The 23,298-nt window shown below is 41.7% G+C and overlaps 1 protein-coding gene across 2 annotated transcripts in view; it reads right to left on the minus strand.

Moving 5' to 3' along the window:
- The window catches only part of TCF20 (transcription factor 20), a 45,395-nt gene extending 32,462 nt beyond the window's left edge, over positions 1-12,933 (minus strand). For both annotated transcript variants that reach the window (XM_009290037.2, XM_009290036.2), the window contains exon 1: positions 7,300-12,933. In XM_009290037.2, the coding sequence (XP_009288312.1) occupies positions 7,300-12,894 (5,595 nt within the window). In that variant the 5' untranslated portion in view covers positions 12,895-12,933. The remainder of the gene's footprint in view (positions 1-7,299) is intronic.
- Between the last annotated feature and the right edge of the window lie 10,365 nt (positions 12,934-23,298).

Consider the following 23,298-nt stretch of genomic DNA (forward strand, 5'->3'; position numbering starts at 1 on the left):
GTCTTCAAGAAAGAAAGAACACATTTCCAGCTCAGGCAACTAGGTGTTTAGACACAGTCCGTCAATGAAGACCAAGAACTCAACCACTTTAAGGGTAATTGTAGAAGGTGCCTTGAGATTCAGTGGCACTCCTCACTTGAGCAGTTAAAGCATACTAAAAGCTGTTGCCAGAGATAATAAGCAGACAATGTTCTCTACACACCCTTTTTTCAACCACTGCTAACAGGCAGTTTTTAAATTTGTTAGTTTCCCTTTCCCCACGGTGAAAAATTAACAAGCTCCAGTGTCACTTCTTCCTACTCTGGAAATTTCTCCCTACTATTACAGGTATGGACATAAGAAACACAGGTTTTCCTTCCTGTGTTTGTCAGGCATGTGGTCTTTGAAGCAGCAGATTATTATTTCAGCTGAACCCTGACCTGACGCAGAACTTCACTTGAGGGGCTTTTTGGAGGGGAAAAAAAAACAAAAGAAAAAAAAAGGAAAAGTGTCAGGTTCTGCACATTTTTCTTCTCTAAAAAGAAGGATAATGAATAAAAGGTCAGCATTCATCTCCCAACACTTAGAAACAGTAGCACTGTGGACCTAAAACACTTTCACATGGTGGCATCACCTGGGCACAATTTTGTGTTATGGCTAACTTGATCTAATGGTTATAATTACCAGCAGAAAGGGCCCTCCCTATCAGAGACAGCAAACATGGTTCAGAGTAAGCGGATTCAGATGGCTGATCTGGCACAAAGATCCCCCACTCCAAGCTAGTCTTCTGATGGATTAGCTAGCTAAAAATCAACCCACTGTGCAAATGCACAGTTGGTAAATCTAGCACAAGGGAAATAGTGGGAGCAAGCAGCTTGCAAAGAGGATAAAGTAGGATCACCCCTCCTGTTAGCAACTCACTCCTAGCCTGGCTTAGGGATAACAAAGCACACCTGTGCCAAATGAGACATTCAGAATAAACTGACACCTTCAGACTCATGGTGATACACTACTCAGGTTTCTGGGGCTAGAAACTGTTTTGCTTTGTTTTGCCAGAGGTAGCTAACCTTCCACAATTTTCTCAGTTCATACTGATTCCCTAGCTTAGGCATTTGATTAGCCACACAGTTAGGAACCTTTTAAAAGCAATTACTTACAGCGTGTAGGAGCATTTTTGTTAGGCTTTGATTTCCCAAATCTGAGCATATAAATAGCTTAATTCCTAGTGATCCCTCTAGGCACCTTTCTTTACCCAATTTACAGCTAGGGTCCAGAATGGTAGAGGTAAACCAAAGAAAATGTTTCTAAGAAAGCAACACAGTAAACAAAATATTATAGATAGGCAATCCCTATTTCCTCTACAGTACTGATTTCCACAGATAAGACACTCTGGGAGATCAACTAGCAGGAGTCTTAAGTGGTCAAGGACAACTTTTCTGTGCGAAACCAGGTGTTATTCTCCGTGAAATCTGGATAGCATATGTAAACCTACCTCCAGCCCTACAAACTAACAAAGGCACACTCAACATGAGCCAGGAGGCTGCCACTGCCCAACAGTAATGAAAAATTCAAATATCTAAGTATCAATTTGCAAAGAAAGAGACATGCATTTAGGTTCTGAATGTCTGTGAGCCGATATGTGGTTTTTAAGAACTTTCTCCAATGTCAGTCTGACCTTCTGAACAGGCTTGTTAACAGTCCTAAAGCAGGTAGATCTGTCCTCTTCAGGTAAGCAGCAGGCTTTGAAAGATAATCCATGGAGAATCGGACAGACAAAATTCCAGATTGGTGAGAGAAAGCCCAGAATCTCCTTCCATTATACTGTAGGTGATGGGCAGATTTTACCCTTCACCGCTTGTTACTCTGAAGTTCTCCTGACTGAAACCCAAGATGATCCTTTCATTAAGAAGCAACAAAGGAAACAGGTTCCAAGGACTTCTTTCCATGTATAAGGATTAAAAGATTTCTTAAGCTGGGAATGAAGCAGAGATTGATGAGAAAAGCACTAAATTCTTTAGACCTTTTAAAAGAGATCTTTAAAAGGGGGATATAAACAAGCTTTCCTTTCACAGAGCACTGTCAGCGGAAACAAGAGCTAGATTTACCTTCAGCAAGGTCAATTCTGATGGCAGGGCGGGGAGGGGGGACACACACGACAGAGGGATGGACAGACCCAGAAGTAATACCTGTGGCTAGGCCAGAGCCTCTGCCTTAGAAAAAAAGTGTGTTATGAAAAAGTTTCTTGGAAACAGCATACCACCTCCTAGTGAACAGCTTTTTAGAAAACAATAGTAGAACTATCTTCTCAGATTCTGCAACTCAACCTAACACAAAGAATGTTCTCTGCATTGTTCTTCTCTTCACTTACAGCTTCTGAAATTTAATACTGAGAAGAAAGACCATCAATTCTTTTGAACATTAAATCTGCTGACAACTACCAAAGTGACTTCATAATTTTGCCAGTTTCAAAGGTAACAAAGATTTCATCTTGCATGAAAATGAGTTTCTTATGAATAGGAAAACAATGAGAAGATAAACTACTAGGAAACTGTTTCCTTAAATTTGTAGCAAACTGCATGAACTGTTAGTTTTCCAAATCTATAAATGCAAAGAAGTGGTTGACATGACTGTAAGAAGACAGACCAAAAAATTTCCAGAGGAAGAATATGGATATACTTTCAAACCTGCTGCAGGAATACCTTCTTTAAGATTCCTAGTATCATAAGGCAAGGATCGTATGTCAAATCACTTATAATCTGCTTTACCTAGTCCAAAAACATGGTCACCTTCAATATTTGAAAGAAAGCATTCTATAGGCAACAGGATCATCCAGCACTAGGGAGGCAGCATTTTTTCAGTTCAAGATTTCATTAGCCAAAATGAAATTGGAACCAAAAATGTCCAACTGCAAGAAGGCCAGTTAGCACCTTTACTATGGTTTAACAAGCAGTTTAAGAGAGAAAGACAGACTACTTGGCAGGTATGTCCATCTGCTGGGGTAGGTACTTTGAACCTCAAAATAAGGAGAAGGATTAAGTCATTCTGCATCTGAAGCAGCCCAATTCATCTGATCAGCTATTCACATGCTTAGAACCAAGAAGCCCTCTAGAATGGCCAGAGCAAGAGGAACACCTTTTGGCCTTCAAGAAAGGCAGATTCTAGCACTTTGGAAACCAGCTAGATTGCCGCTTAGACGATAATACATTCACACCATTTTCAGTCTAGGGTGAAATCAGACTTTAAGGAAAGCTCAAAGCTCAGGAGAGTCACTTCACAGTTTGATAAACCTTTTTAAGGTAATACCTTCTCATCTCAAATTCTTCTAGAGCATCTGGTGCAAGTCGATCTTTGAGCAACCTCACATACGTTCTAAGCCTTTTGTGAGATTGACTATGGGGCTGTTCTCAAACAACTTCAGTAAGACACAGACATTTATTCATATAAGGAACAGAAAACTTAACATAGCAAGAAAAATGCTTCAAATTCCTTCCTGATTCTGGAAGGCAAATGAGAAACAGAGGTGTTGGGGGGGTGGGAATCTATAATAAGCTTCCATGTGAGAAAAAACAGGTAAATTGGTGTGAGAAGAAGAAATGCAGGGCGTGTTACTTATGCCACTGCCTCTACATTATGGTTCGATGGTTTATGGCCTTTGACTAGAAGTTTAAGCTTCTTATTTCTATACTAGGATTCTGCCTAAGCAACAGAGCCAGATCTCTAAAGAAAATATTAACGGTATGGATTCAGTTTAAATTTGGTGCGCATTTTCCCTTTGTGGGTATTACAAACAGTTTACACAGATTTTGAATTATGGCAGTATTTCATTTGCACACAATGCGTTACATACATGAGTTATTCACTTCCAGGCTCACGACCCTTCATATGCCATAAACTAATGTCTCTCCTTACCCCAGACCAAATTTAAGACCTAGATTCCTGTATGCTTGTGCACACATCTGTCTACTCTCACCTGCTAGCAAGCAGCTACATGGTTTGCACATCTGCTTTTCCAGGACACTAACACTGATGAACTGCATGTCAGAAGGAACAAAAAGAAAATGCACTTGCAGAGCAAGGAAGAGGTAAAGAAAGAGCATACGCAACAAGCATAGGAAAATCAGCTGTCTGAGCCAGGCGGCTATCCTCAGGCAGCAGGGCAAAAGAGTCTAGTTCAACAGAGCCTTTCCACCGCCTGGGAATGGCTTCTGGCAGGTACACCTCTGAATACCCTGACTGCCATCTTTGTGTTGCACGTAACCCTCTCCTAACTGAAGGGGGAAGGATATACTGCTTCCAGAGAAGAATACAGCACTACAATTTGCTACAATAGGATAAAAAGGTTAAGGAAAAAATAATGCTAGGAGAAAACCTATTCCATTATTTGTGACAGAGGTGAAAGAGAAAGATGGATTACTCTTACGGACGTAATGCAGAACAGCCCAGCATTCAGCTAGGACACCTCTTACTGTGTTTGTATAAGACATAACAAAACAAAGCACACACAAGAAAATGGTCCCTGCCTCTGAAAGTTCAGAGTCTTATAACTAGATTAAAAACGGATCCAGACAGAACAGTGGAGAGCACTGAAAGGCTACATATTACTTCTCATACACAGAAAGTAAGCAGTATTTCTTACAGCCTTAAATAGGAAGGATTAGGAAGAAATAATTTTAAAAGCAAATGAGAAGACTGTGAATCTGAGTGACAAGAAAATCAGAACAAGACGGCAGACGATGGATTAAGGATGATGTAGATTAAAAGCCACGTTTTGAAGTGAGAGTCTGAGAATTCACCATGAATTCAAGAACAATTTTTAACTTTGTGGCAGAAGAACGTGAACCTGGAGCAAAAAGGAAGCTCTACAAGACTCTGGAAAAAAGTGACTGGCATGGTATTCCAGGATAAAGGGAAGGAAAGCATAAGCAGCGCTTCAGTGAACCCCACACAAAAAGCTGGGAGTAATGAACAACAGCCTCTGCAAAAAATAGTGGAAAGAAAGGAGGTAATCAAAGAGGACACAGACAAGAAACAATGGTGGAACAACACTTCCAAGAGCAGCACAGCTGATAGTGACAAATGTAGCTGACAGGGAAAGGAAAATGAAGTACTGGATCTGAACCTTAGCTAGGAAGAGATCACCGTAAACACTCATAACAATTGTAGTAGAGCACAATCGAAGCCACAGTGGAGGACAAGAGCCCCAGACAATGCACTCAAAGAATTCTGACATGAAAAAAGGGAAAGGAAATTAAGAGGTAGTTGCAAAGGCAAGAGAGGCCACAGGCATTTTGTACACTTTTTTAAAAAAATGGGAAACACTCATGTCTACAGGTACTATGAGGGAAAAGAAAACCTAGGAGTTGAGCAAGTGATTAAAGGAAAGAGGTAGAGAGAAAGGACACCAGGTTCAAGGGAGGTAAGGAGATGTTCTTGTACGGTGCCATAAGGGCAGATGAAAGGGTTAAGAAGAGAAAAAAATCTATTTGTGACAAGGAGATGATCATAATGGTTGGAAAAAAGTGATAAAGGGTAGACCAAAGTGTGTTCAGTCAGAAAGTCTGACTGAACCTAACCCTAAGATCCCATGCAGAGAAAGAACTAGATGTCAAACAACATGCAAAACCCATATAAAAATGTTGTGGATAATGGGCTACTATTTGTCAAGTTTGATTAGAGCCTATCAGCACAGCATGTTTCTACCGGGCATACCCCCTTTGCAGGTACAGGAACACAAAAAGGATTGCTGGAGGACAACTCAAGTGGTTCAAGAACTTGCAGAAGGCATTTGCTATTGGGAGAACAAGGATCATAAATGAAAGACACACCCTGAAAACAGGAAAAAGTGAAAATCAGGCTGGAGCAATCCAAATTCAAAATACTGGTGAACTACAAGACATGAAAACATGGCCACATTGCGAGTAGAATCCAAAACAGTGGTGGAGATCCCGAAAGAAACCTTGCAATTATCAGAGATAAGAAATTCAGCAGTTGCATCAGAATAAGCATGCAGGCATGGCTCGATGAAAACCAAATGAAATTAACTGACTTTGTTTAATGAGAGGCTAGAAACAAGAATGCAGGCCAAATCAAGTTAGGGCAAAGAAGCATGTAATTACTGTCAAAGAACAGTTAGCAAAAATGCAGAACAAGCCAGGAATCAAACCTGAAGAGAAAAGCTCATGGGGAGGAAATGAGCACACTGTGTGTAACAATACAGAGCGAAGACAGGATAAAAACTGGATCCCAACGCTGTTTAGAAAAGGAAGAATCTGAAGGTAACAGAAAAAGTAGTGTAGTGCCTCTTCCATGGTCTGGCCCAGGACAGAAAGCATAACGCAAAAGGTAACCATAAATAAAGGGATGCAGCATACCGATAATGGCAAAGCAAGCCACATAACTGTGGTTTTAAAGTGCCAGCTTATGTCTCAGAAAATCAAGAATAGCGAGTGTCTCCATCCACAACCAGGTGGTTGTGAATAGATTTCTCCCTTTGTCCCTGCTTAAATTTTACAAATTTCTTCTCATTCACTGTATACTCACACTTTGCAGAAAGTAAATTATAATTATGATCTGTGGTAAAATTCATATTGAATTCATCAATATTAAACCCATCCACGTTTCACTTAAAGCTTACAGACCTCTGTGCGATTCTACTCTACCCACCTTATTTTATAAGGACTGCAAATTTTCCTACAGTTGTGTAATATGTATTACAGTCACAGAATAACTTAGATTGGAAGGGACCCTTGCTTGAAAGCAGAGCCAACTTTGAAGCTAGATCCAACTTCAGAAGTAAAGTGGGTTGCTTAGGGCCTTGCCCAGTCCCATTTGTGCATCTCCAAGAACAGATATTCCACAGCTTCTCTGTCATTCCCCCTCCCTCAATCCAATATTTGACCACCCCACTGTGAAATTTTTTGCCTAATATTGAATTGGAATTTTATTTGTTGCAATTTGTGTCTGCTGCCACTTGTCCTTTCACTGTATGACTCCAAGAAGAGCCCTAGAGAATATTAAATACCTAATAGGATAAAATAAGGAGGAGAAAAAAGATCATTGTAGTCATGAGAAAGCCTTTGGACATCCAGAACTTTTAGTAGGTAATGAGCATCCAGCTTTTTGATGCCTGAAAAATCTGTCTGATCAGGTGTGGCAGAGACTTGAACGAGGCCATCAAAAGGGCATCACTAGAGATTTATTTAAGATGAAAGATGATCGCTTAAGACATGAAGTAAGAACAAGGAAAAAAATGGTATTACAAATGGTATACATATTGCAAATGAAAACAAATCATTTTGTATAGCAAGGTTAGGTACTCACCATCTCTCTTGCAATCTCCACAGCTTCCTGCAGCCCATAGAGCCTGCCACAGACCAGGTAGATCCCATTGGCCCAGAGAATACAACCCTCATGGACCCAAAATTCATTGCTGTCAAGAGGTAGTTCAGGAATTTGTAACTCCAGCTCAGTGCCACCTTCTGAAGTGGGCATAGAGGGTTTTGAGTCCAAAGGAGTCTTTTCACCACCACTGCCACCATCAGTGGTTGCTTTTTTACAAGAAGCTCCCCTTGAAAGTGACCGAGAGGCTCCACTACAGTCCTCCGAGCGGTGCCGTCTCTTAAAGCGGGGATGAGCAGCTAGGCTTCTTTGTTCCTTCTGTTGTTGCTGTTCCTCCTCCTCTTCCGTATCTGTCTTGGAACCATTAGAAGCACTTTTGTGCCGTACCTTGACCTTGCTCTGCATTTCTGTGGCCCTCTTTGGAGGCGGGTTCTTGGGCAAGGTGGCTGCATAATCCTGGGGGTAGAAAGGACCAAAGAGGTCACCCATGTTACGATAGCTGGCCCATTTGCCACACAGGCAGCAAACCAGATGCCCTAAGACAGAAGACTCTGTTACTACAGGGCCCTGCAGCATAAAAGTTGAGGTGGGCAGCACTTTGCTCTCCGCATTGCTAGGAGGGGGTGTTGAAGACCTCTGTCCTTTCCGACCCCTCACCAATTTGTTCTGCTCCTCTTCCTCCGCATTAATGATTGTGCACACAGCGCCTAATTCACACTTGTTTACCACATGAATATAAGGGAAAAAGGACTTATTCTTGGAGTCAGTTTTATCTACAGACTGGGTAGCATATTTAAGCTTGATCTCTGGTTCTTGAGGCTCTACAATCGGAGCAGCCCGTCTAGGCTTCCGCTTCCGTGGCTGTGCTGCAGGTTTTCGCCTCTCCCTCCTTTGCCTCTTCGGTTTTGGCTCACCACCACCTACCCCTTCTGAAGACTGTGAAGGTACTGGTGGGGGTGGTGGGGGTGGTGGCAGTTGCTGCTGTTGCTGTTGCTGCTTCTTCTGCTTGTTCACACTCCCAATTGGCCTCCCCTTTTTCTTTCCAGAGGGAAAATATCCCTTTGGAGGGAAACCATCTGGCTTGGGTGAAATGTTTGTCACATCTCCATCTTTTTCCTCAGACTTCGGATTTGGTTCAGAAGTAAACACACTGGAAGGGGAAATTGTTTTAGAGTCAGAAAAGGTCAGAGTTCCAGCTCCGCTTACAGATCCATCAGACCTTCCCTGACCACCTGACTTCTGAGAAGGTGGTGGTGCTGCACTGGATCCTGCTCCTTCTTTACCAACACTGGCAGTTTCAGGGACCTCTTTCTTGGTTTTATCATCCTCACTGCTTTGCCACTCTTCTGAAGATCTTGGAAGAGTTATTTCACCAGTTGTATCCTGGCTTGCTGGCCCCACTTGATCCGACATCTCTCCTTTTCTCTTCTCAGCCTCTGGTCCATGTCCAGCCACATTTCCTCCTTCAGGTCCACTCTTAAGGGACAAGATGTCATCAAGAGTGACAGTATCTGCACCAGTTTCAGCACTGTTGGTAGAAACACTTCTCCTAATATTGGGAGATGTAATTTTTTGAACAATAGCTTCCAGTTTTAATCCTCGCCCCTTTCTTGGGGGCAATATTTTGGTCTTAGCCGGGTTTGTGAGGGAAACAGCAGGGCAGTTCCTATTATCAGGACTTGGCAGGTCCTTGAAGGAATCTCCCTTTGCAACTGACTTGCCAACATCTTGGCTTTGAGATGAATGAGCATAGGAGTTGTATGTTTTATCAGCTCCTTCTTTTGCTGAAGTCATCAGTCGCCCTTTATCTTCACTGCCACTATTCTTCATATCCTGTGGCTGTCTTTTGGTAGGGATAGGCGAGATGAAAGAACGGACTCTCCTCCTCATAATTAATGGATTTTGAGGAGACTGGTCGTCCTGGCCAGGGAGCCTGAGCATGGCATTACTAGGCTTGGGCAAATCTGTAGATTCCTCTCGTCGATGCCCATCGCTTTCTTGAGGGCAAAATCTTTTTTGGTTGGCTGCTCCAAGAGGGCCACTGCTTTTGGCAGGAGAAGTTTGCCGAGAGAGGTCCCAACCAGATTCGTGATGCTGCAACTTCTGGTTGCCGTGTTTCAGTTCGGTGCATTTGCTCTGAGTACCGTCACTCCCCATAACGCAGCGCCCAGATTCCTGGCTTCCAGTATCGTGGTAAGAGCTACCTTGAAGGTACATCATTCCATCCTTGTCATTTTTTAAGGGACTCCTTACTCTTTCCAGAAACTGCTGTTGTCTTGGGCTCTTCCTTGCTCCTTCCTGCCTGTGCTGAGCTGCAGCAATCACACCCTGAGCAGTGCTGCTTGCCCAATCTTTGTATTCTTCTTGCTGTTGCTGGTATATCTGTCTCTTGTAATGATACTGGGAATTTAAACTCTGGTTAGGGTCACCGAAAGCATGAGGCCTAGCATTTGTGTGATATGCTGAAGCCAAAGACGGGCCTTCTGAATTCTGAGGGTAAGCAGAATGCAAGGAACCCCTGTTAACTCTTTCAGATAGTGTCATGTGTGGGTTCATGTGATGCAGATCTGTCCCTGGGCCTCTGCTTCTGCCTGGTGACATTTTCAGCTTATCAGCAAGATCCTGAAATTGAGAAGGTGATTTACCCCTGCTGCTTCCAGTTCTGCCAGGTGCTCGTCTCATCTGTGTCGATCTGCTGTCCTGCTGGGGAATGTAGTCTGGAGCAGCATCGGAGACTGCAGCTCCAGGGCTAGCGTTGCCTCTGAAAGATTCATGTTTGATGCCAGCAGGATGACAATGGTCTCCTGGTTTTTTATTATTGAGACTAGCTGAGCTCTTTGACTGTTCAAAATCTTCTTCTTTTATTTGCCCACTGTGAGCTTTCATCTTTGTTTCCATGGATACTAAACCACCAGGGAGTATTACTGACTGGCTCAAGCCAGGGGCAAGACGTTCACTCCTTCCACTTCTGGCCTCAGGACCCATGTGCCCCATTGGGTGAGGGCCGGGATCTCTGACAAGTTGCCTTAATGGAGATATGTCACAGATCACTGATCTCCTCTCTGAGAGCGCTCCCGCTTCATGGGCAGAAGACTGAGACTCCACATCAAACTTTCTAGCAATAGGGTAATCAGCTAGATTTATCTGCTTCATGTCAGGAGCTGCACTGCTAGACTTCCTATCCCAGGGACCCCAGTGAGGGCCTTCCAGGAGAGACCCCATGCTTTTATTTAAGAGGGCTCTATTGGTCAATTCATTGGTTTGACTAATTAAGATATTGGGCCTCATGGCTCCCTCCAAACTCCCTGCCATCCCAGAATGCTCCTGTGCATTCCTAGAATACCTTCTGTCTGGATGATGGTGGTACCCCTGTAAGACCTCCTGTAGGAGGCTAGGAAACTTCTCATTCCGGCCTTTGCGCTCACTGTGCCCCGGAAAATCCCCTTTTTCTTGACCAGAAGGATACTGTGGAAAGCCACCAATATTTCTCTGTATACCAGCTGCTATATTATCCTTGTAACTGTATCTTAAACTGCCAGGAGATTTGGAAGGTTCTGTTCTTGCAGGAAAATTTGGCCCAACAACTGCATGACCAGGCTGGCTGTTCCCCTCTCCATTATGGTTAGTGTTATCTCCGCTTTTGCTCCCTTTACTTCCTCCTTGAGTTTCTGGCTGCATCCCTGCATGCCCAGCTTCTTTCGCTCCACTAGCACTAGCTGGTGCCTGAGTGGCTGCGGAGGCATCATCTTGTGCAGGTTTATCTTGTCCACCTGACTTTTCTACTCTTCCTGTCATGGCTTCCCGGGAGACAATCACCCCAACTGCCTTTTCATTCACTTTTGGGGCATTTTCCACAGCCACCACAGCTTCCTTCCCATCAGGGGAGGCCACATCTTCCCTAGCTGCAGGGCTGCTGCTGAGTTTTGATGGCTCATTCTGAGAGCCTTGTGCTGGTGAGGAGTTGGATCTCTCTAAGTTACCCCCTTTGTAAGTGGTGTCTGAGCTGGTGCTCTGGCCACTCAGCTGTCTCACCCTTTCCCCATGATCCTCTGAACTACTGGAACAGCCACCATCAAGGGACTCTGCCAGGGGAGACTTGAGTTGCTCCTCTGCCTGGGAAGAGCCTTCTGAGTTGGTACAGCTGTCGGCCTTCTTTGAAGAGGATGACCTTTTGGAACTTTTTTTCTGAGGTGCCAAGGCATCCGAGAGCAACATGTGCTGGACTGTGTTGGGCAGATTGGCCACTTGAGAACTTAGAGCACTCAGGCTGCTCAGCCCTGGATCTGTGAGCCTTTTTTCTTGCAGTCCTTCCAGCCCAAACCCCTTGAATCCCCCTGCATGAGCATTGGGGCTTGGCATCATAGATGGTGTAGGACTAAGCTGAGGCATCATCTGCAGGATTCGGTTTCTAGAACCCATGGACATGTTGCCTTGCCCACATTGGAGATTTTCTCCACCTGGCATGAGTGGAGAAGGGGTAGAGCTGCAGCTTGGAGACTGAACCACAGATGCAGCAGGAGACGGATTAGAGATTGGACTGAAGTTTTGGTGGAACTGCATTGGTGACCTTACAGGAACTTCAGTCTGGCTGTACTGTCCCACTTGACTTTGAAGAGAGAGTTTGGTGGCAGCATTTGAATACTGCATTACGTGCTGAGGTGGGTGCTGTTGCTGCTGCCCCTGCTGCCCGCTTTGGGGCAGCTTAGACTGCTCAAAGCTTTTCATTGGTTGAGTCTGAAAGCTGTAGTTTGACTGGGTCCCATATGTCTGTGCATTGGAACCCACAGCATGGCCTTCATACTGCGACCCAGAATTCACACTGTAGCTTCCATCATAATTCTGTCCTGACTGGCCAAAACGCTGCGGGGAAGGGAAAGAGGAGGAGGAGGATGACGAAGGTGGCTGATAGTGTTGGCTGAACTGACCCACTCGTAACTGGTACCCAGAAGCAGAGGAAGGCAGGGTGGATGGACGCTGCATTGGCTGCAAGTGTGAGGTGCTAGAAGCAGACTGGCTAGAAGCCTGGGGTAAAGGCTGATGAGATTGATAGATCTGCTGTCGCAGCTGCTGCACCTGCTGCTGCTGGCTAGAAGCCTGCTGCTGATACTGGGCACTCCCTGGAGAAAAAGGACCAGTATAATCCTGTTGATAGTGGGATACACCCCCAAGGGTCGAGTGCTGTGTTTGAAACTGGCCCACATGTCCCTCACTCCCATACTGACTCCCAAAGCTACTCCCTTGAGGGGGCCCATAGCTCTGTACTGGTCCAGAAGGCCTGCGCTGAGGTGGCTGCTGCCCTCCTGATGCCACTGGATCTTTGTTGGCAGCCATATAGTAAAACTCTCCTGCTTCTTTTCTGAAACCTTGGTAGCTCTGATGGCCAGAGCTCTCACCAGGCATTGCTGTAGAGGCTCCTGTTGCTCCACGACGTCCACTGCCAGCACCTCCTCCAAAGCTCTGGAACATCTGGGCCTGCTGGCGGGGGCTGAACTCTTCCAGTCGGGATGAACCGTGCACTTCCTGCGGGTAGCTCTGCTGGTTTCCGTGATAACTACTTTGCTCCCGAAAGGACTGCATGCTGTTCAGCAGCAGAGCAGCAGCTCGAAAGCCCTCCTAAAGGGGGAGAAAGAGGAAAAAAAAAAAAAAGGTATAGCATCCACATCTCCCAGTCACACCAATACCACTGCTCAATTTCACTATTTTAATAGCAATTAAAATTTAGTATTTGTCTCCTACTTTCTGGTACATCAATGTGCATCCCCTCTCCTTACAACTTTCTGACCTTCTAGGTAGTGCAAGTAAGAGGAATCACTCACTTCCAAGAAAATACAAGTTGGCAGCCTACTACCAGTTGCAGCACATTTTCAGCGTTAATATTTCCCCACAGTCATTTACTAACTGGGTCTGTTTATGTGCCCCTGAAGAAACAAATTTCCAACAATATTTTGCAAAGCAAAGGAGAACAATCCTCACCCTCCAGCTATTCTCTATGGCTAATATTGGGAGTAATCAAGTATTTTGCTAACACGTTAAAAGATGCAACAATGAGAAGCCTGCCACACACTCAAACTACTCTTGAATTTACTGTAGGAATGATATCCAAGGCCCATGTTTCACTCTGGGAAAGACCTCTGTTAGAAAACACTCAAGATACAACTGACCAAAGCTCAAACCAAGATACTCCAATGAAAAGGATCCATAGGAACCTGTGAAAGAACTGGCACCGGCATGCTCAAAGACATCTGCTCCATGCTCTGTTCCTAACTACTCCAGTGACACTTTTAGGAGAAAACCAACACAGCAAGACAACACATGGTATTTTTTTCCCCCATCTGCTTTGTTTTAAAAGATGGAAAGTCAGAACAAGTCCACTCTATTTGAGCAAAAAGCTCTACAACTTCATCCCTTATGACTTTTATATTACCTTGAATGAAATTTAACTGAAAACATTTGTCAGCCAAAATATACATTTTGGAACACCATGTATGATCATCTATATTTACATAATCAACTCCTAAGTAAATGCACTTCAAGAATGCTCTCCTATGTACTTCAATCTATTATTCAGTGTGTGCAATCATGACTCATCCTCAAGGACTGGACCACAGCTGCAAAATTGTTTGGGGACCCTGGCCAGCGCCTCTGTAAAAGCCTGACACATCACTAGACACATTAAGAAACATATGGTAATGAACAAGTATATGCATATACACTGTCTTTTTTATTTAAATAAATAAATAAAATCAATAAAAAGATGACAAAAGCATTTCATTTCTGAAACACCTTGTGGTTTTCTCTTCCTGAAAAACTGGATAAAGCCACATGGAGAGACTCCTTCCTTTAAATAAATCTTAAGACAATGCTCACACTTTTCCAGGAAACAGAACCCTGACTCCTCAGATTGGAGACTTCCTGGAAGACTTGCCTGCATTACGTTTTCTCATTTAGCCATGTTTTGTGTTGCCACATTCAACTAAACCCACTCAAAATTAAAGTCTAGTTTTGCACTTAAAAGTTTTGTTCAAGTAGAAGATCACCAGAGTCCCAAGAAAACAGCCATACAAACAAGGAGTTGCAGGTGATGTCTGGCATCATGCTCTCTTCCCATCTGCCTCTCAAGATCTTTTTTTTTTTTTTTTAATACGTATGTTATATACAGAAGGCTCCAAGTCTACCATTAGGGTCTTTCAGAAAGGCACCCTAGTTATATTTGGGTTTCTACTGTTTGTGCATGCAGGCTACAGAACACACACAAAAATACCCCACTGCAATCCCTCTCTGCTAACTCAAAGGCATCTTTGTGTTGCAGCCCTCGTTCATGCAGCTTGATGTCCACAAGAATATTACTGAAACATTTACTAGAATCAGAAGGGAACTTTCAAATTGTTGATACTTCCAATTCTGTCTCTCCCCTTCTAAAGAGAGGTCTGCTGTTCTGCTGAACTTCCACTTTTTTTAGCATTTTAAAGACTACACATATCACATGAACAACACTTCTATGAATGCCACACCGTGCTGATCTGTCCAGTTTGGGCTTCTTATGGATAAACCCCTCCCTTTTCTGAATTATTCCCTTTGATGCTTCATCAGTTTGAAGCTCCTGCCCTCAAAATTGGCATACCTAATGCAAGCTTCTTTCTTCCTTTTTGTATGACTTGCTGTTAGGTGAAAAATGGGACAAAAAAATAAAAGCAGGAAAGAAAACATACATAGAAATAGAAGGAGGTTATCAAACTAAAGGTAAGAGAACATCTACTGTAACTGGCAGATGTTAGAAAGCAGCTTCTCTAGATAAGCAGTTTGGGGCTCTGCAATCACCAACATTCATGTGGCATGGAGACTGCATGCACACCCTGGCAGTCACATGCTTTGCATCCTCTTCTCATTAAAGCAACATTTCCATCCTCATCACAGGCTCAGTCTCTCACAGAATCTCAGACTAATTTTTAAATATGACTTTAATAAACCTTACTTTGCATAGTCTGAACAAGGTCTCAGGAAGCCTGTTTTGCATTACATCATACAAGAACTTTCATCACTGATGATATTCATTCTTCTATAATAATACTAACAAAGGCTTGAAAACTGCTAACATACATTAACAATGCTAGGAAACATTCTTAAGACCTCCTCACTATTAAAAAAGAATCATTTTAATTACATAATGGAGCAGAAACAGCACAAGATGCCGTAGAATACCTTCAGGAACAGAGATCCAGTAAAGGATCCTGAGGCACAAATTCCTATCCTCCATAATCTCATGCAATCACATATTTATTTAGTCCAGAAGATATACACGCTAACTCAAAACAGGGAGAACATGTTTTTCTCCTTCAATTTATTATTTTTTTAATCTTGGATTTTACCCTGACCAATAAAGTTTTCACCAGAAGAACTTAAATTGCTGGTGCCCTAAGCAAATGCTTTCTGTTTTCAAGTCTCCTACAGAACAACACTTGCTTTGAATATCTCACAAGGAGCTTAACTTGGGTAACACAACCAGTAGAATAGGAGAAAAAAAAAAAGGAAAAAAGGCATTTCATTAATAACAGGAGTAAGAAAAGATAGGAGGTGCTTCAGCCCATTACAACATTGATAACTTAAGACATCTTGCACATTTCCTGTCATTAATGTACTATAAATACAGGACTATTACAATTACTATTGTAATAATCTTCGTTAATAATAACAGCAGTGTAAAGTGCTTAGATCTAAGTGCTATGTTCTCAGCAAAACCACTGAGAATAATTCCATGCACAAGCCTTGTTAATAAAATACGTTCAGACAGGTGAGGCCTTCAAAGTCTACCTAGATCCACAGGAAAAAAAAAAATATTTATTTGATTAAATTTTTCTGGAAGCCTTTAAAGAAAACGTTTTCAGCTGGCACACACTCCTCCACATGCAGGAACTCAAGAGAACGATACACCAGCTGCCGACTAGAGACTACAACACAATCATATAAAACTCCATGATGGTGGTACGCATCCATAATCCCCATCCCCAGCAGAAGGGGCAAAGTCCCACCTCCAAAAAAGTGCTCCATTAACAGCCATAAGTTACACACATTTACAATGTTTGCCAACACACACAACAAAAACATCCAAAGCCTTCCCCATTTATTCAAAGGAAAGGTAAGATTCTGGCACAGCTTTTACTACTTCAGTGTCACACCTACACTGTCACTACATGTGCACCCGGCTCTATCAATAAAGCTTCATGATTCTCCTCAAGTATTTATAGCCTGTAGCTGTAGAGCTAGCTAAGCATATCCATCTAGAGATTACAGACTACATTCACTAGGCTAAGCAGTTTCACTCCACTCCAACGCTTCTGTTTCTTTCCCAATAGCCCAGTAATGAAAATTTGCCTTCAACCTGGTAGGAACAAAGGAAGCATATTACAAGCTTGTGTGGCTGATAAAGAAACAGCCTCAGTGACAAAATCACTGCACATAAGTCACGAATAGAGAGAAGCAGTAGGTCCTCTTATCCATATCTCGGACTTATTTGTGAAACATCTGAAGTTATTTCAGCCAGTCTTTCAACCTACCTTCTCCATGTGAACTTATTTTTAAGCACATTTATAATGCAGATTTTGTTTCATGTTTAATCGTCCGAAACAGCCTTGTAGAACAACTTTGTTAACATAGGAGTTCCTCAAAATGTGGAGCTACTGCATTCTGATCCTCCTGTGAGGAAGATTATTAAATGGTAGTCAACAGCATGTAAGCATCTTTCAACAGTTCCTGCATGTATATGAGACTGCCCCCAACCACTCCTGATTAACAGGGTTCATCAGTCCTCCCACACCAAGATTACTGTGTGAAATGATCTTCTGCAACATACTGTGCTAGGTTTTTTTAGATCCATATAAATCTTTAAAACTTTTTTGTCCCAATTATCAAAGACAGGACAAATACAGGACAGCTGCCCAGATTTTCCTGTATAACACTGATGCCAGCATGGTAGTGCAGCACTACAGACAGACAGCTCAAAACAAGTGAGCTAAAAAACCAAAATACCGTGGGGATACGCTTAATTCTTAACTATAAGCCTATGAAGGAGCAAACGAAACCAGCATCACTTAATTCTGTAGGAGGTAAGTGAGCTCCTTCTGCTTCGTTAAATTTTCTTAAGATTTGGGTTAACTACTGCGACCCATCTGTGCAGAGAAGTCTCAGGCAGCAGTCAAATGCAATATATTTTCAGTGATCTGTCAAAGACCTCTCACTTCCTAGCATGCTTATCAGGAAAGCAAATGTAGTTACAGGCAGGTGACAAACAGTAAGATAGCATTTTCCATAGTCAAAAAATGTACATGAACAAGTGGGGTTTTTATAGAGTGTCCAGGCTTCTGATTAAAATAGACTTATTTGCTAAAGGCTATGCAAATAAAAGAGATATACATACATCTCCATAGCCATTTCTAGTCACAACCCATACAAAACACAAAAATTATCATTTTTGTCCTTCCTCACTGTATCTTCTTAAAGTAGCAGAGCACACCCACAATCCCCACTAAGCCAGAACTTGAGTATGAGCAACTCAGTGGCATAATTTGTAAGTAAACAATCCCCAGGATCTGAATTAAGCCTGAAATATAGGGAAAAAAAAAGATTTCCACGTACTGAGTATCATTTCCATTGTCAAGGCCAAGTTGCTAACCCTCATTTCTGCAGGCACACAGTTATTACTTGCACACCTGAGCAATGGCTGGGGATAGACTGATCTTGTTGCAGTTCTGGAAGAACATACCCTCTCTGCTGCTTTTAAGAGAAGGCAAATCAGCTATGCCACAAGTATATGAACTTAAGGATCAAACGTAAGACTGCATTTAACAAAGTAACAGATCTAACTTATTTCTTCTACATTTAATGCCTTTTTAAAAGAAAAGGGAAACCGGTTTTAGTTTTCAACCTTAGGTGTGATATGGAAGTAAACCAAGACAGCCAACACTTCAAAAGGTCACCAGTTTGTTCAAGCAATAATACTCACTGCTCACTTCTTTAAAAAAGTTGTGGTTACCCTGAACTGCAAACAGATTTTCTTCATACCTTTCTATAAAGCTGTTTCAGATCCTGCTCCATTAAAAGTTACTTTTGCATACTACAAACAAACAGAATGATTTAAGACATGAGAAACTCTGATATTGTCTTATTCACCACCGCACTTCTAGAGAAAACTGCAGTCAGATCTGGCTCTCACCAAGCCATTGTCATTTATTCTATCAAAGAAGCCTTACGACACCACTCAAAGTTTAAACAGTATACAATTAATTTTCACTGAGAGTGCCAGAACCTGTTGAAGTAGATAAAGTATCTTGGAAAGTATATAAAAATTGACGCTAAAACCAGAATACTACATTACTAAAAACTGAATTTTACATTCTAAAAAAATCACAACATTATGTCTTAAAAACACCCTTATGTAGTTGTTACACATGCTTAAGTGTCTAATAATACATATTAGCAACATGTCTTGCAAATCAGTGCTAATAGTGGCCTTGACATAAAAACTGAATTTTGTCCTGCCCAATGAAGAACTTCTTCAAAAGATTCCTCAAATGAGTTAAAGCTTGGCCAAGTGGATTGTAACTAGTTTCTATTGTCTCACAGAGACACTATGCCTTCTTTATCAAAATGTCTGTACAGCTTTTTAGAAAGTCAGTATGTATGAGCTTAAATCCAAACAATTAAGGAAATGCTTCTCACAGAATGGGTGAAGAACAGATGAGCATGGCAGAAGGAACACAGTGAGCTTTGTCAGTTGAGAGAGGGGAATGCTCTGGGGATTACTGTGCTAGATAAGATCTACATTCACTTCTTATTTCATATATTTCCCTAAGTGGCCACAGAAAATTTTACTAAGCCTGAGTCATTGCATCTTCCTATCTCACAGGGGAGACTTGAACAGAAATATTCAGAGTATTCAACTGCTATAATAAAAGGCACCATATAAACAAACAACAACAAAATAATCAGAATTTTGCATGTGGATATTATTTGACTGCTGATTTCTTCCCCCACTGTCGAAATATTTTTTCTGAATTATTTTAAAAAAAAATATTTGGATAACACCGAATTAAAAATACCCAATCAGATTTTTCGCAGCTGCAAGTCTTCCTTACTCACTACATGAACAGAACTAAAATACCATCTCCAGTTTAGCTCTGCACTTTTGAGTGAAGTGTACTGTTCAATTCATATTCCTAAACATGAAGAAAGAAGTTTGACAAGAACAAAATTTTGTTGTAAGTTGGTATTAAAGTTGTGGTGCTATGGAAACATGTATTTCTAGAAACATAACTAATGATCAAAGTTCAGCAGAATTTTATGTGATTTCATAGATCTGATTTTATTATTATGTCATTGGTTCTCAGTCTCAATCGACAGCACAGATGCACTTAACTAGCTTTTAAAAAAATCCACCAACCAATTGCTGAAAGTTATCCATCTGAATTTTTAACAGATATCGCTGTTTTAATAAGAACCTATGCAAATCAGTCAGATTCCGTTTTATGTGAAAGATTAAAACGAACATTTTTGGTTTCACATATAGGGTCAGTCCTCTATGCACTAGCTTAAGAGAACCCGCCTCCTCCACGGTGCTAACACAGCCATTCATGCAGCAAGCCAGATCAGGGAACTGATGTGGTTGAGAAACAATTCTGCAAGAGAGAAAAGCCATTTCTGAACTGACAGATCCATTCACTGTATCGTCACACAAACATCTGTACCAGCAAAACGGACACAGCAGGAACTGCTTAAGTAGTATGGCTACTGAAGTGCCCTTGAAATCAGAAGTTCATATTTAAAAGGCTCTTCATCTTTACACAACAGTCAAACAACCCTTCCCACCATCAAAATGAAAATAATACCGAACACTCAGCTCCTCATTTCTTTTCTCCAAGCTGCAGATCAGCTGATTGCATATCCTAACCCAATTCACTAGTCCTCTGAAAAGTTTGGCAACTCATTATGTGCCTTATTGCAAATTCACCTGTGTTCATATCTCCAATGCCTCCATACAGTCAAACATCATGTCTGCTTCCACAGTACAGCAAAATCTGAGCAACCATTTCAAGGACAGCTCCTGATCTGCTCTTCACCTCCTCAGACATGTGAGACACAAGGTTCAGCAAAGGCATCACAGCTCTCACCAAACCTTCACCTTTCAGTTATGAAATTGAAGACAGTGAAAAGACGTGAATTATTAACTGCAAGAGGAAAGCAGGAAAGAGTGAGCAGGGTTGCCAGGTGCTACTTGTCCAAGCTCCCACTTTCATTGCAGAAATGGATCCAGTACCACAAATACTCGGAACTATACAGCAGTAAAAAAAAACCTAACACGTTATTTTTAATTAACTTCTATAAATTGTTCATACTAAGTACTAGCCCCTGCCTTTAAAGTCTTAAATGCATTATCTCTTCAAATTATGACAAGTTGCTAAGATGAATACTTAGGTCATATTTAATATTACCTGTAATACATGTCTGTCTTTTCTGTTCAATGTAGTCTACACAATTAAGTCTTTTTATTCTGTTTTACAATGCCTGCTGCAATGAGCCTGTAACTAAGACTCCTGGGAACTCCTCAAGGCAAATGAAGTAAATTAACATGAAATCTCTATCAGTTAGTGCAAGTATTATTACAATACAGGTTACGCACTGTATACAAGAATTAAATCCATTGATTAGGATAAAACCATTGTTGAGGTTAATACCACCTAGTTATATTATATGCAATAACATTAAAATCAGGTAGAAATATAACCTCGATGTACTTACACTAACAAATTAAAGAATTACCGTCCAATTGGAGAAAAACTGTACTCAAATTTATGTCCTCCAAACTTCTGACAGATAGTTTTTGTTCTTTTAAGATAACACGAGAAATTTAGCTATGCACTATACCACTTTCAAGTTTCACTAGCCAAGGTTATCATTCTTCCTATCAATTTAGCACTTCATCCCCCTAAAGTGACACAGATTTGAGAGCACTTTGGGTGTGGGAGGTCTGCAACTACTCCTGCTATGGAAGACTTGAGACAAAAATACAGCCAAGGCCATATGATACTTACTGATAAAATGTTAGGGGAAAATAAGGTTTTTCTCTAACATAAGAAAGTGGTTGAACTTCCCTCAAAAAAAAAAATCCAAGCATTTTTAAGATTTTCACACAAAAAAAACCCAACAATTTTTCTTTCCCTGACATCTCTCCTTGTCTCCTACAACCTATATCCTCTAAACATCACTTTGCTCATTCCTCCACCCTCTCGGTTCCACAGCATCTGTCTTCAAGCTGGAGCCAAAAGTTGAAGCAGATTCATTCCTACCATTTAAGTGTTGTCTCCTAAGAGAGACTAAGACTACAGCCACAGTTACAGGGAGACAGGAGAAACAGTTCAGATTCATACAAAATAACTTCATACATTTAAGCGATTCAACAAAAAGATTACTTCAGTGGCAGCACTATTTTAAGGAGTTCTTCCCGGCTCCTACCTTCCCATCCCCAAGACTCTCATTCCCACCCCGGCACTGCAGGTTTTCTTTGGATTTTTCAGCTTGGACTGGTTTCTTGAACCATCTGAATGTCCATCCCCACTGTAGTTATAGATGACAGAGAGGGGGCAGCACACTGCAGTGTTGGAGCAAACAGTTAAGAATGCCTTAAGTTCATACTTTTTGGAATTCCTGTATCACTAAGCCTTAGCCTAAAGCACTTAAATTGGTTCATTCTCACCAGCTTCCCCATTCCAGAAGGTCTCTTTCCATGTCAATTTTATAAGGTGATTAAACTTCTAATACACCTCAGTTAAATGTCTGAAATTATATGGTATAAACTCAGGCCACTGTAACCCACAAACAAGATACTGTACCCTGCTACTTTAAATTGCAGACACTTAACTCTGTGCTTCTAAGTTCTGCTGCTCCAGCCAAAGGCACAGTGAATTATCACAGTAGTCAGACCACACCACAGACACAAAATTAACTCTAATGAGCACAAGCAGTTCACAGAAGTGAACAAGCTACAACTACAGATCCTCTCACAACTGGGGTCTAAAGCTTTCTCCTCCCCCAGCAGATTTCAGTATCACCACAGTGATAGTGTCGGGCAGTGTTTGAGGTTGTTGATGGAGACACACTTGGAAAGTTGATGGACGAAGCTTCCACTGCATGTATTCCATCTTGTATCCTAGAGCATATACCCTGAAGAAAGTCAACAGTTGAAAGCAAAGAGGGATGAATTCAACACCAGAGAAGAAAGAACACCTCTGTAAATACAGATTAGTGGAGGATAACAAAGACGCTGCACTCTGAGCACAATTTTTGGAAATGCTAGAGTTAAGATTCCAAAGACAGACAGAGGGAGCTTTAGATGGTCTACTACTCTGAGAATCAGCCCCATCATTCTGTTAAACTTGAGCTCCTGCAGTCATTCATCCTGTACACTGCAGAGAAGAGAAGAAACAAAACCAGAAGACTCCACTGTTTCTTTCTCCATCCTGCCTCCCCTGAAGAGGAGGCTAAATAAAGAGGGACAATTAACATAAAGCATACATGATGGATTACATATAATCATTCCATAATGCTAATGTATTCCTAGAGTTCTATTACAAGAACATAAAGATGAGATGCTGTTTCCTCCCTTGCTCTAACACATCCAAATATTCAATGAAAAACTGAAAAGTTTGCTACTTGTTTCAGCTAGAAAGATGACAACAAAAACAAGTCATTGACTTTTACCTTGAGAATTGCTCCTGATTTAATTCTTTATGTCTTGTTAACCAACTGGGCAAAAGGTTCTCACTCCTTAGCTTACTTCAGAAGGGCAATGTACACATGGAGCTAATCAGGAAAAATTTCATGAGTAAATACAGCCTAACAAAGTCTTTATAAACACTACAGTTCTGTGGATAAGCAAGGAAGTTTATTTCCTAATTCCTCCTTCTGTCCACATTTAGGAGCCTCCTGACCCTG

The sequence above is a fragment of the Aptenodytes forsteri genome, unplaced genomic scaffold (assembly GCF_000699145.1).
Source record: "Aptenodytes forsteri isolate BGI_AS27 unplaced genomic scaffold, ASM69914v1 Scaffold284, whole genome shotgun sequence".
NCBI classification, from domain to species: Eukaryota; Metazoa; Chordata; class Aves; order Sphenisciformes; family Spheniscidae; genus Aptenodytes; species Aptenodytes forsteri.